This window comes from Muscardinus avellanarius (genome assembly GCF_963383645.1).
Source record: "Muscardinus avellanarius genome assembly, chromosome: 14".
In the NCBI taxonomy this organism is placed as follows: domain Eukaryota; kingdom Metazoa; phylum Chordata; class Mammalia; order Rodentia; family Gliridae; genus Muscardinus; species Muscardinus avellanarius.
In genome coordinates this window covers 88,346,401-88,359,156 of record NC_137800.1, presented here as the reverse complement: position 1 = coordinate 88,359,156, position 12,756 = coordinate 88,346,401, and the positions used below count along the sequence as shown (strand labels likewise).

At 51.6% G+C, this 12,756-nt stretch overlaps 1 protein-coding gene across 2 annotated transcripts; it reads left to right on the top strand.

Annotated features, from left to right (window-relative positions):
* Positions 1 to 7,759: 7,759 nt before the first annotated feature.
* On the top strand, positions 7,760 to 11,904 carry CDSN (corneodesmosin; the record flags this gene model as incomplete). Of its 2 annotated transcripts, XM_080709719.1 has the most annotated exons (3): positions 7,760 to 7,844; positions 10,280 to 10,562; positions 10,710 to 11,904. In XM_080709719.1, the coding sequence occupies 3 exons, from the start codon at positions 7,760 to 7,762 to the stop codon at positions 11,902 to 11,904; spliced, it is 1,563 nt and encodes a 520-aa protein (XP_080565845.1). The 2 variants fall into 2 exon arrangements, with proteins under 2 accessions (XP_080565845.1, XP_080565844.1); XM_080709718.1 differs by having other exon boundaries at positions 10,280 to 11,904.
* Between the last annotated feature and the right edge of the window lie 852 nt (positions 11,905 to 12,756).

Genomic DNA, 12,756 nt, shown 5'->3' with positions numbered 1-12,756 from the left:
GGGGGTACAGGCCTCTCCTCTGGCCTTTTGGTCACAAGAGCAGCCAGGTGAAGTGTGGATGACTAAGAACCACCCATCCCGGCCACAGGAAAAACAGCTCCGAGGCCAGAGCCAGGAGCGTCCTGCCACTCGGCAGGAGAGGGCTGCCATTGAGAACTCACACCACGCGTGCCGGCAGACCGAGGGAGGAGCCGGGCCTGGCACCACCGAGGAGGGAGGAGCCGGCGCCCTGGCCCCACCCTGGCTCTGGGAGTTCTCTGTCCACCTCTCCTTCCCTTCCACAAGATGCACCTCTTTCAGGTTTTTTCTCTCTTTATCTTTGTCAACTCCATTTTTTATTTTATATTTCTTTTTTTGTGGTACTAGGGATTGAACCCAGAGGCATCCACTAAGCACTATTTTATTTATTTAAAAATTTTTTGGGGGTGTATTAATTCGAGTCACCCCTCCATGCCAGTCTGGTATGGAACTATATTTCTATTTTCTGTATTTCTATCTTTCTAATAAAGTTCTTTAAATCTTCAAAAAAATTATTTTTCATTCGACGACCTCCGAGCTATACCCCCTCATTCTTTATTTTGAAACCGGGTCTCAGCCGGCGCGGTGGCGCACGCTTGTAATCCCCGCACTTGGGAGGCTGAGACAGGAGGATCGAAGCCAGCCTCAGCTATTTAGTGAGGCTCTCAGTAACCTAGTGAGACCCTGTTTCCAAAAATAGGTCTGGGAGTATAGCCCGGAGGTAGAAAGCCTCTGGGTTCCACCCCCAGTACCACCAAAAAAAAAAAAAAAAAAAAAAAAAAAGAAAAAAGAAAAGAAAAAGAAAGAAAGAAACCGGGTCTCACTGAGTTGCAAAAGGCCTCACTAAGTAGCTGAGGCTGTCTGCGAACTACTATCCTCCAGTCTCAGCCTCCCAAATGCTGGGATTACAAGCGTGTGCCACCATGGCCAGCTCCCTAAGCATTATTCTGTGTGTGTGTGTTTGTGTGTGTGTGTGCGTGTGCGTGTGCGTGTGTGTGTGTGTGTGTGTGTGTGTTACTAAGGATTGAATCCAAGGGCATACCTTTGAGTTACACCTCGAGCCCTATTTTAGGTATTCATTTAATTAATTAATGGCACTGGGGATAGAACCCAGGGGCATTCTACCTCTGAGCTACACCCAGCCTGATTTTTTATTCTATTTATTTATTTATTTATTTATTTATTTATTTATTTATTTATTTTACGGGTCTGGGGATGGAACCCAGGGGCATTTGACCTCTGAGCTACACCCCCAGCTCTATTTTTTATTCTTTTTTTTGAAACCGGGTCTCACTGAGTTGCAGAGGGCCTCGCTAAGTAGTTGAGTCTGTCCTTGAACCATGATCCTCCGGTCTCAACCTCCCAAATGCTGGGATTACAAGTGTGCGCCATCATGGCAGGCTTATTCTTTATTTTGAAACAGGGTCTTACTAAATTGCAGAGACCTCACTAAGTAGCTGAGGTTGGTCACAAACCTGCGATCCTCCTGTCTCAGCCTCTCAAGTACTGGAATTGCAAGCGTGTGCCACCATGCTGAGCCCCTTCTTCCTTCCTTTCTTTCTTTCTTTCTTTCTTTCTTTCTTTCTTTCTTTCTTTCTTTCTTGTGGTACTGAGGGTGGAAACCAGAGGCTTTCTACCTCCGGGCTATACTCCCAGACCTTTTTTTATATTTTATTTGGAAACAGGGTCTCACTAAGTTGCTGAGAGCCTCACTAAGGAGCTGAGGCTGGCTTCGAACCTGTGCGATCCTCCTGTTTCAGCCTCTCAAGTAATGGGGTTACAAGAGTGTGCCACCATGCCCGGCTTCATTCTTTATTTTGAACCAGGGTCTCACTAAGTTGCCGAGGGCCTTGCTAAATTCCTGAGACTGGCCTTGAACCTGGGATCCTTCTGTCTCAGCCTCCCAAGTAATGGGGTTACAAGAGTGTGCCACCATGCCCAGCTGTCAACTCCATTTTCTTGTCAAGTATTGGGATTATAAACATGTGCTGTCACACCCAGCACCTTATTTATTTATTTTGAAATCGGGTCTCACTAAGTTATAGAATTCCTTACTAAGTTGCTGAGGCTGGCCTTGAAGCTGGGATCCTCCTGTCTCAGCCTCCCAAGAACTGGATTGACAGGCACGCACCACTGTACCCAGTTGGGGAAGTGCTTGCCTGCCTGCCTCCCTCCCTTCCTTCCTTTAAACAAGACAGCAAAGATCCTGAGTCCTGGTGGGCCTTCAGGAAGGGGGGCTCTCTCCCTTCAGTGTCCTCTGTGACCCCTGTTCTCCCACTCAAAGCCCCCCCCCCCCACTCCTGTTCACTCTTGCATTTACCCTGTGTCCTCCATAACCCACTTTCCTTTTGCCTGGTGTTCCAGGTCACCTGCAGCCCTGGAGAGAGTACCTGTCTGTCCACCCACTGTTCCCTTCGTGTGCCCGGCTCCACTTGCTCTGCATATACCCATACCACGCTGGCCCCTGCCTGTGATCCCAGTCCTTGGGAGGCTGAGGCAGGAGGATCGCGGTTCACGGACAGCCTCAGCTACTTAGTGAGGCCCTCCGCAACTTAGTGAGACCGTTTCAAAATAAAGACTAAAAAATAGGGCAGGGGGTTTAGCTTGGAGGTCGAATGCCTCTGGGTTCCATCCCCAGACCTACAAATAAATAAATTAAATTAAATTTAAAAATAAAGAATAAAAAAATAGGGCTGGGGGTTTGTAGCTTGGAGGTAGAATGCCCCTGGTTTCAATACTCACTACTGCAAAAAAAAAAAAAAAAAAAAAAAAGGTTCAAGGCCAGCATCACCAATTTAGGGAGAACCTCAGAGGTTTAGTGACACTCTGTTTTAAAATAAAAAAAGAAGCCGCGTGGTGGCGCACGCTTGTAATCCCCGCACTTGGGAGGCTGAGACAGGAGGATCGCACAGGTTCGAAGCCAGCCTCAGCTACTTAGTGAGGCTCTCAGCAACTTAGTGAGACCCTGTTTCCAAATAAAATATAAAAAAAAAAGTCTGGGAGTATAGCCCGGAGGTAGAAAGCCTCTGGGTTCCACCCTTTCTTTCTTTTTTTTCTTGTGTGTGTGTGGTACTGGGGGTGGAACCCAGAGGCTTTCTACCACCAGGCCACAATCCCAGACCTATTTTTATATTTTATTTGGAAACAGGGTCTCACTAAGTTGCTGAGAGCCTCACTAAGTAGCTGAGGCTGGCTTTGAATCTGCGCAATCCTCCTGTCTCAGCCTCCCAAGTGCAGGGATTACAAGCGTGCGCCACCACGCCCGGATTGGATATGGTGTTTTAAAATAAAATTCAGTCTGGGTATGGTAGCACACACCTGTAATCCCAGTATGTGGAAGGCTGAGACTGAATAATCACAGGTTCAAGGCCAGACTCAGCAACTTAATGGTGCCCTCCATAACTTAGTGAGACCCTGTTTTAAAATAAAGAAATAAAATAGGGCTGGGGGTGTAGTTCAGAAGTAGAATGCTTCTGAGTTCAATCCGAGCACCTAATAAACTGAATACATAAGAAGAAATAAAAAGGTTGGAGGTAGAATACCCCTGGGTTCAATCTCCAGTACCTCCTACACAAAACATTAAAGAAAGAAAGAAAGCAAGCCAGCAAGCAGGGCACGGTGGCTCACACCTGCAATCCCAGTACCTGGGGGCTGAGACAGGAGGATTACAGGTTTCAAGACAGCCTCAGCAAGTAGTGAGACCCTAATCAGTGTGAGTCTCTGTTTCAGGAAATAAAAATAAAATAGGGCTAGGGGTATAGCTTGGAGGCAGAATGCCCCTGGGTTCAACCTCCAACGGCACACACAGGTGCACACACACACACACACACACACACACACACACTCACAATGATCCCCCCCTTGGATAAGAGACACTATCCAAGACCTCAGAGATCCTGAAACTGTAGATACTACCAAACCTACTGCACTGTGCCATGATTTTTTCTATCTATACATACGGAGGACAAAGCTTCATGTATATGTTAAGCTCAGTAAGATGAACAATAATAAAATAGAATTATCATAACAATAGTCACATTATTTACAATATAACAATATGCGGTAAAATTTATGAATGGTTTATTTCTGGGGTTTTCCATTTATTATTTTTGGACCTGGCTTGTCTGCAAGCAGCTGAAACCGTAAATAAAGTAAAACCGCGGATAAGCGGGATCGGATGCGCTGGGGAACAGAGAGGCCGGGAGGTGGGCAGGGCAGTCGGACCGCGCAGCCAGGGTGGGGATGGGGCGGCAGGAGGAGGAATGCGCCTGTGTGGGTGGCCGGAGAGCTGGCTGGAGGCCCAGAGAGACTGCCTCCTCCAGCCCAGCTGTCTCGGCCAAGGCCAAGGTGTGACAGCCTCTGGGAGGAATGTGGAGACGAAAACAAGCCAAACTTGGCCACTCTGGCTGCGGCTGGCAGGTACGCTCCACCGGAGAGAATAACCCACAGTCCCGGGTTCTCCCGCTTTCTCCCCGCCCACTTGGGGACAGCCCTGCTAGCCGCAAGGCTCCTTCCAGTCTCCCCGCCACTGCCTCTCCCCAACCTGCTGGCCCCCTGCCTCTTCCCCCACCTCCTCATCCTCCACTGGGGCCTGAGAGTCTGGGGAGGGGCGTGGGAGACACTGCCATCCAGAGAGGGCCGCACCATTTAAAAGCGCGTCCCTGTCTCAGGCTTGAGTCTGCTACTCTGCGCCCCGTGGGAGAGGAGCCTGGGCTCTGGCTAAGCTACTTAATTTGCTTTCCCCCAAAGGGAAGGTGCAGACAGGAGAGGCCGAGGGGCTCCAGCTGCTGAAAGCCAATGTGGGGGCTATGCCCTTGTCTCAGTGTGTGTGTGTGTGTGTGTGTGTGTGTGTGTGTGTGTGTGCGCGCGCGCGCGCGCGCGCGCGCGCACAGGGGATTAAACTCAGGGGCATTTTACCTCCAAGTGACACTCCAGCCCTTTTTATTTTTTTTGAATCAGGTTCTGGCTAAGTTGTGTGGGGGCCTTGCTCAATATAGAGGCTGTCCTAGAACCTGTGATCCTCCTGTCTCAGCCTCCCAAGTCCTGGAATTATAGGAGTGTGCCACCACCACACCCAGCTCTCCATAGGTTATAATGGGGCCATTTCACTGCTCGGTAGCCCCAGGTGCCTAGAGACCACAGTATCTAGGAGCACAGGTAGAGGACATTTCCATCACCGGGCTGCTGATGGGTAGAGTTCACGGGAGGTCAGGAGGTAGGGAGAACGGGAGAGTCCAACCCAGGGACTGTGGGGACAGAGGGACCTTTGTGAGGAGAAGGGACTCCTAGAGATGAATTTAGGAGCGGGAGGAGCGGTTCCACGGGGCTGGCTGGCTGAGGCCACGGGGCAGGTGGAGAAGAGCCTCCCAGTCCTCCCTTGATACTGATACTGATACTGGTGAGCAATTGGCGCGGGCGGAGCCAGGGCCTGAGCAGGAGGGAGGGAGATGGTGTGCAGGAGAAACCACCACCCTGCTAGCAGATCTCGGAGCTCCTGCCCTGTGTCCTTCAGGGACCCTGGGCCCTCCTTTATCCCACCCAGACTTAGCTGGCCGGGGCTTCCTGTTCGCTCATCCAGGCCAGGGAGCCGGCTAATGGGCTGCGGGCCACCACCTCCCAATTACCCTCATTAGCCTCTTGCTCACCCTTGGGAGTCTAGGTCAGCCCGTGAGGAAGGTGCCGTGAGTGGCCTGTGAGTAACTGCGGCCCAGCTATGACAGGGGTCCCCAGCCCAGGCCTCTCCCCAGGCTGAACCCCGCCACCCAGAGCCCTCATGCTGTCCCTGGACACCACCCCCTAAGACTTCAGGGAGTTGTTTTTCCAAATGTGGAGGTCCTCTTTCTTTCTTTGGGGGTGCTGGTGGTACCAGGGGTTAAACCTAGGGGCGTCCTACCTTCTAAGCTATACCCTAGCCCTTTTTATTAGTGTTTTAAAATCCTTACATATTTTCAATTTAATATTAGGCTCACAAAACGGAAACTTAAAACCTTAGAAAGAGCTGGGTGTGGTGGCACACCCTTGTAATCCCAGCATTTGGGAGGCTGAGACAGGAGGACCGTGGTTCGTGCCAGCCTCGGCTACTTAGTGAGGCCCTTTGCAACTCAGTGAGATCCTGTTTCAAAATAAAGAATAAAAATAGGGCTGGGGGTATAGCTCGGAAGTAGAATGCCCCTGGGTTCCTTCCCCAGTACATCACACACAACAACAACAACAACAACAACAACAACACCTTAGAATTTATAGTTATAGCAGTACCATCAAGACTTGCTGTATGTTTGGTGTATCCCAGTACACACTTGAAATACTGAGAACTTGTTCAAAGAAGATGAACTAGTAGGGCGTGGTAGTACACACTCTTAATCCCAGTACTTGGGAGGCAGAGACAGATTTTTTTTTTTTTTTTTTTTTGTGGCACTGGGGGTGAAACCCAGAGGCTTTCTACTTCTGGGCTATACTCCCAGACCCTTTTTATATTTTATTTGGAAACAGGGTCTCACTAAGTTGCTGAAAGCCTCACTAAGTAGCTGAGGCTGGCTTCGAACCCGTGCGATCCTCCTGTCTCAGCCTCCCAAGCGTGGGGATTACAAGCGTGCACCAACACGCCCGGCTTGAGACAGATTTTTATTAGTTTTTATTTTGAAACAGGGTCTTGATAAGTTGTCAAGAGCCTTACTAAGTTGCTGAGGTTGGCCTTGAATGTGTGATCATCCAGTCTCAACCTCCAAGGAACTGGGATTGCAGGCCTGTACCACTGTGCCTGGCCTGGAGGTCCAATTCCTCCCTCTCTCCCTCCCTTCTTTCTTTCCTTCTTTCCTTTTTTCCTTCCTTCCTTCCTTCCTTCCTTCCTTCCTTCCTTCCTTCCTCTCTTTCTCTCTCTCTCTGATACTGGAGATTGAACCCAGGGTCATTCTACCTCTGAGATACACCCCAGCCCTATTTTATTTTTATTTTGAAACAGGATCTTGCTAGGTTGATGAGTTTCACTACTTGCTGAGGCTGTCCTTGACTCTGCAACCCTCCTGTCTCAGTATTGGAACTGCAGGTCGGCGCCACCATGGATATTCACCTTCCGAGAGGAAAAAGGTTCACTCACAGATGGGACACATAACAGGCGTGTGATAGGCTGGTGCTTGGGCAGCGGCAGTCGGGGAGGCAAGAGGTTGCGGGTGCATTCTCTTCTCCAGAGGAAAGTGACGGCTGATTGACAGGACCCTGCAGAAATGGGCAGACCCAGGGCTATGGACAGGACCCAGCGGGCTGGGGACCTTGTAGTAGGGTGGGGTGGCAGCTGGCGCAGGTGTGGGGTACTTTGCAGGTATACAAGATAAAGCTGAAATGCCCAGGTCCTGGAGAGGAAGGAGGATGGGCAGATGCAAGCTGGGCAGGCAGGGCACCAGGGTCCCAGGGTGAGTGGCAGTCCCAGAGTGGGTGGCCATGGGGCAGAGTGCCTGGTTCCGGGTTGGGCAATGGTGAGCCAGGGCAGGCCCGTCGGGCGGCAGGATCTAGGGACCCGTGGCCACGGGGCCCTCACACTGCAGCCACTACTGCTGCTGAGTAGGCAGATGCCCTGCTGATTGCTTCAGCTCCTCCCGGCCACACCAACTGCCCCCGGGCACCCACCCCCTCCCTCCACCCCTCCTGCCCTCCCCACTGTGACTCCTGCTCAGAGAATGTCCAGCCCTGACATAAAGGCCTTGGGTGTCTAGGAACCACTGTCAGTCAGAAGGCCGCACTGTCCGAGATGGGCTCCTCTCGGGCACCCAAGATGGGGTGTGTGGGAGGGCAAGGGCTGACGGCTTTGCTGCTGGCTGGTCTCCTCCTGCCAGGTAGGAGGTTGGGGCCCTGGGTAGGAGGAACAATGCTGACCCTGGCTGGGGAAGACTGGGGGACTCAGGGTCTTAGAGGGAGGGTCCAGAAGGGGACACAGCAAGGGGGAAGGGGGCTTCAGAAACTGATTTTTTTTCTTTCTTTCTTGACCCTGAGGATTTGAACCCAGGAGCATTCTGCCTCTGAGCTACGTCCCTGCCAGGCCTTTTTATTTTTTAGTTTGAAACAGGGTTTTTTAAGTGGCCAAGGGTCTCCCTAACCTGCAGTTCTGTCTCAGCCTCCCAAATATTGGGATTCCAGGCGTGCACTACCTCACCTGGCAGGAACCGTCTCGAGTCTAGGGCCCTCTCTTCTCTGCTTTGTTACCTCTCTGTGTCTCAAATGAAAGAATGCAGCGGGTGTGGTGGCACAGGCCTGGAATCCCACGGCTTGGGAGGCTGAGACTAGAGAATCAGGAGTTCAAGGTCAGCCTCAGCCTCAGCCACCTAGCAAGACCCTGTTTCAAACCAAAACAAAAGGGCTGCAGATATAGCTCAGAGGTAAAAATGCTCCTGGGTACGATTCCCAGTAACACACATGCGCGCACACACACACACACACACACACACATAATGTATATGGCATGTACTTTAGGAATTCTAGAGGGTTGTATGAATGTTGTTATCATTGATATGGAAGTACTAGAAGTTGAAGATTGTTGTGGGTTTTTTTGTTTTGTTTTGTTTTGTTTTGTTTGCAGTACTGGGAGTGGAACCCAGGGTTCATTCTACCTCCAAGCTACACCCACAACCCCAATTTTTTACTTTGAAACAGGATCTCACTAGGTTGCAGAGGGCCTCACTAAGTAGCTGAGGCTGGTCTCAAACCTGTAATCCACCTGTCTCAGCCTCCCAGGTACTAAGATTACAAGTGTGTATTACCGTGCCCGGCACAAAGATAGTCATAAGGGTTGCTGCCATTTTGGGAACCCTTTTTGATGTGCCAGGCACTCTTCTAAGTACTTTAAATTTATTAGTGGTTTTGATGATTACAAGAGCTAGAAGAGAGACTTATGATTCCCACTCTACAGATGAGAACACGGAGGCTGGGGGTTTGGAGCAGAGGGTCTGTTGAGGAAAGACGTGGTCCCACATTTGAGGATGGCAAAGGCAGCAACAGATGCCAGGAGGGTGGGAGCCACAGGTGTGCACAGGTGATGGCTGGCTGGGAAGAAGGAAGCTGTCAACGGTCAGATGGTCACGTGCTTTCAGAGGGTTTCGTGCGGGTGTCCCCGGGCTGGGCCAGCGAGAGCGAGGGTGGCTCAGGGTGCGGTGTCCTGTCACACTGGTATCAGCAGGTTCTGGAGCAACAGGTGAATGCCCCCACATCCTGGCCTCCACCCAGCTTTACTGGCATGGCCAGCGCCAAGACAGGAAGAGGACTTCCATGCTTGGCCCAGTCTGACTCTGACGAGGCGACCAAGTGTGAGCCCTCAGGACCTCGCCTCGATGCCGGCCCCTCTGCCGCTGGGCCTCGCTTTCCCCAGCATCTCCTTTTGCATTTTTCCTTCCTCTCTCAGCCGGCTACTCTTTGGGCCTTTTATTTCCTCCTTTTCTTCGGTCCCATGGTCTGGCCCAGGCAGGATATCTTCCCTTGAGATTTCACTTCCTCTCGGAGTTGTGGCCTCCCTACTCTGTCTTCTCTTAGACCTATTTGTTCCTGGATCTACTTGCCTCCATTCTTGGAACCCAGGGGCATTCTACCTCTGAGCTACACCCCTGCCCTATTTTTTATTCTTTATTTTGAAATCGGGTCTCATTGAGTTGCAGAGGGCCTCACTAAGTAGCTGAGGTTGTCTGTGAACCGCGATCCTCCTGTCTCAGCTTCCCAAATGCTGGGATTACAAGCATGTGCCACCATACCTGGCTCTATTTATTTATTTATTTATTATTTTGAAACAGGATCTCACTGAGTTGCAAAGGGCCTCACAAAGTAGTAGCTGAGGCTGTTCACAACCATGATCCTCCTGTCTCAGCCTCCCAAATGCTGGGATTACAAGCATGTGCCACTACACCTGGCTATTTATTTATTTATTTATTTATTTATGTACTTGGTATAGAACTCAGTTGTATTCTACCTTTCAACGAAACCCTCAGCCTCCCCTTTTTAAAATTGAGTTGAACCCAGGAGTGTTCTACTTACAAGCTACACCCCAGCCCTTTTTTATTTTGAAACATCATCTCTAAGATGCTGGAGGCTGCCCTCAAACCTGCAATCCTCCTGTCTACCAAGTACTGGGATTACAGCCATGCACCATCACGCATGGCTCTCTCTCCTTTTGCTGTTTCTAAACTCTCCTGGGATCCTCTCTGGAGAAACCCGAGTGGCAGACAAACTCGGAGGGGGCTGAAAGACCAGGAAGGAAGCCATTACTGATCACTCCTTTCTTCCCCAGGAATTTTGGCTAAGAGCATCAGGACCTTCTCAGACCCCTGTAAGGACCCCACACGAATCACCTCCCCCAATGACCCTTGTCTCATTGGAAAAGGGGGTGGCTCCAGCGGTCACGGCAGCTCCAGTTCCAGTTCCAGCGTCTCCAGTGTCGCCCACGGCGGTTCTTCAGGCTCCTCGTTCGCTAAGCCCGGAACGGGGTATTCTCAGATCAGTTATTCCTCTGGATCTGGCTCCAACTTACAAGGTACATCCAACTCCTTCCAGTACGGAAGCGGTGGCTCCCAGTCCGGAAGCGGCGGTTCTCAGTCTGGAAGTGGCAGCTCTCAGTTCGGAAGCGGAAGCGGCAGCTCTCAGTCCGGAGGTGGCCGCTTCCAGTCCGGAAGCAGCAGCTCTCAGTCCGGAGGTGGCCGCTTCCAGTCCGGAAGCAGCAGCTCTCATTCCGGAAGCAGCAGCTCTCATTCCGGAAGCAGCAGCTCTCATTCCGGAAGCAGCAGCTCCCAGTCTGGATCCTCCAGAGGACCAGGAAACGGCTCCGCTCTACCGACGGATGATAATTCTTCACGCTTGACATCAGGCTCTTCCCAGTCTGGAGGAAGCTCTTCCTCTTCCCACAGCTCTGTGGTGTCCAGCAGCATTAGCCATGGCAGCAGCTCCAACCAGCGTCCCTGTAGCTCCAACGTCCCCGACTCTCCCTGCAGCGGGGGGCCGGTCATCTCACACTCGGGCCAGTACATCTCCAGCTCCCACTCTGTGTCAGGGGGACAGAGGCCCATAGTGGTTGTCGTGGATCAGCATGGTTCAGGTGGCCCTGGAGTGATTCAAGGCATCCCCTGCAGCAATGGCGGGGTGCAGGGCAAGCCCTGCCCTCCCATCACCTCTGTACAGCAACAGTATGGTGGCTACGAGGTGGTGGGTGGTTCCTCTGATAGTTACCTGGCCCCAGGCATGACCTACAGCAAGGGCAAAATTTACCCCGTGGGCTACTTCACCAAAGATAACCCTGTTAGGGGCTCTCCAGGGGCCCCCACTTTTGCAGCTGGGCCCCCCATTTCTGAGGGCAAGTACTTCTCCGGCAACCCTATCATCCCCAGCCGGGGCTCCAACCAGTACCCCTCGTCTGTCGTGTTCCAGCCCGTGGGCTCTGGTGGGGTTCAGCCCTGTGGAGTTGGTTTCTCAGGTTCTAAGAGGCCCTGCTCCCTCCCCATTTATGGGGGAAACAGTGGTTCTAGCATTTCCATCAGTTCCAGTTCATCCTCCCACCCCTGCAGTGGTGTTTCCCAAGGGCCCTGCTCCCCGCCAGGCCCTGGATCCTTCAGCGGCGGCAGCAGCAGTTCCAGCTCCAGTTCCCTGTCTGGTGGCAAAATCGTCCTTCAGCCCTGCGGCAGCAAGTTCATCTCTTCTGGTCAACCTTGCATTTCTGTTTCCTCCTCGACATTGAGTGGGGGTCCTGATGGCTCCCCACAGCCTGATCCCTCTGCTGGTGCCAAGCCCTGTGGCCTCGGCAGCTCTGGAAGGATTCCCTGCCGTTCCATCCGGGACATCCTGGCCAAAGTGAAACCTCTGGGACCCCAGCTAGTTGATCCTGAAGTTTTCCTACCCCAGGGAGAGTCACTGGACAATCCATAAGCCAGCTTTTTGTACACACACACACACACACACACACACACACACACACACACACACCATCCTCCAACTGGGAGACCTCCAGGGGTCCACACAGAGGTTTAGCCCAGTTTCCCTCCTCTTCCCAGAGACAGCTGCTTTACATCCCGTGACTCCAGTGTTGCAGACTCTCATTTATTCCCGCTTCATTCTTCATCTCCCGCAATCCTCTGGCCCAAGCGGTAGACATCAACTCCCTTTCCTCCCTCTCCTCATCCTTCCCTGCCACTGAGATTCCATCGCACTGCAGTGTTCCCTCGGCCAGGTCACCAGACCTGGATATTTCTCCTGCTATTTCTTTGAGATGGTTCACCGACCAAGCCCACCTACTCAGATTCTTGACTGGCAAACCCCTGAATCATTCCTAGACCTCTAGGACAAGTCATTCCAGAAAAAATCATCCCTTCCTCTCCCTCTGCCAAATAAAGCAAAGTCCAAACTCTCACCTGAAAACAATGAAGATACTTTTCTCTGACCTTTCCTCACCATCTGGTCAACAGGCCCTCTACATCATTGGCTATATATATCCCTATTTCCAACATACCCTTTGCCTCTCAAGATCCCCATCTCTGCCAGGACACATAGAGAGCACACAATGGCCAGGTGTGGTGGCGCATACCTGCAATCCCAGCACTTGGGAGGCCAACACAGGAGGAGAGCAGGTTCAAGGCCGAGACCCGGAGATCCCGAATTCAAGAGCAGCCTCCGCAACTTAACAAAACCATTTCAAAAAAAATAAATAAATAAAAACAACTGGGACTGTAGCGTGGAGGTAGAATACCCCTGGGTTCCATCCCCAGTAGAACAATAACAACA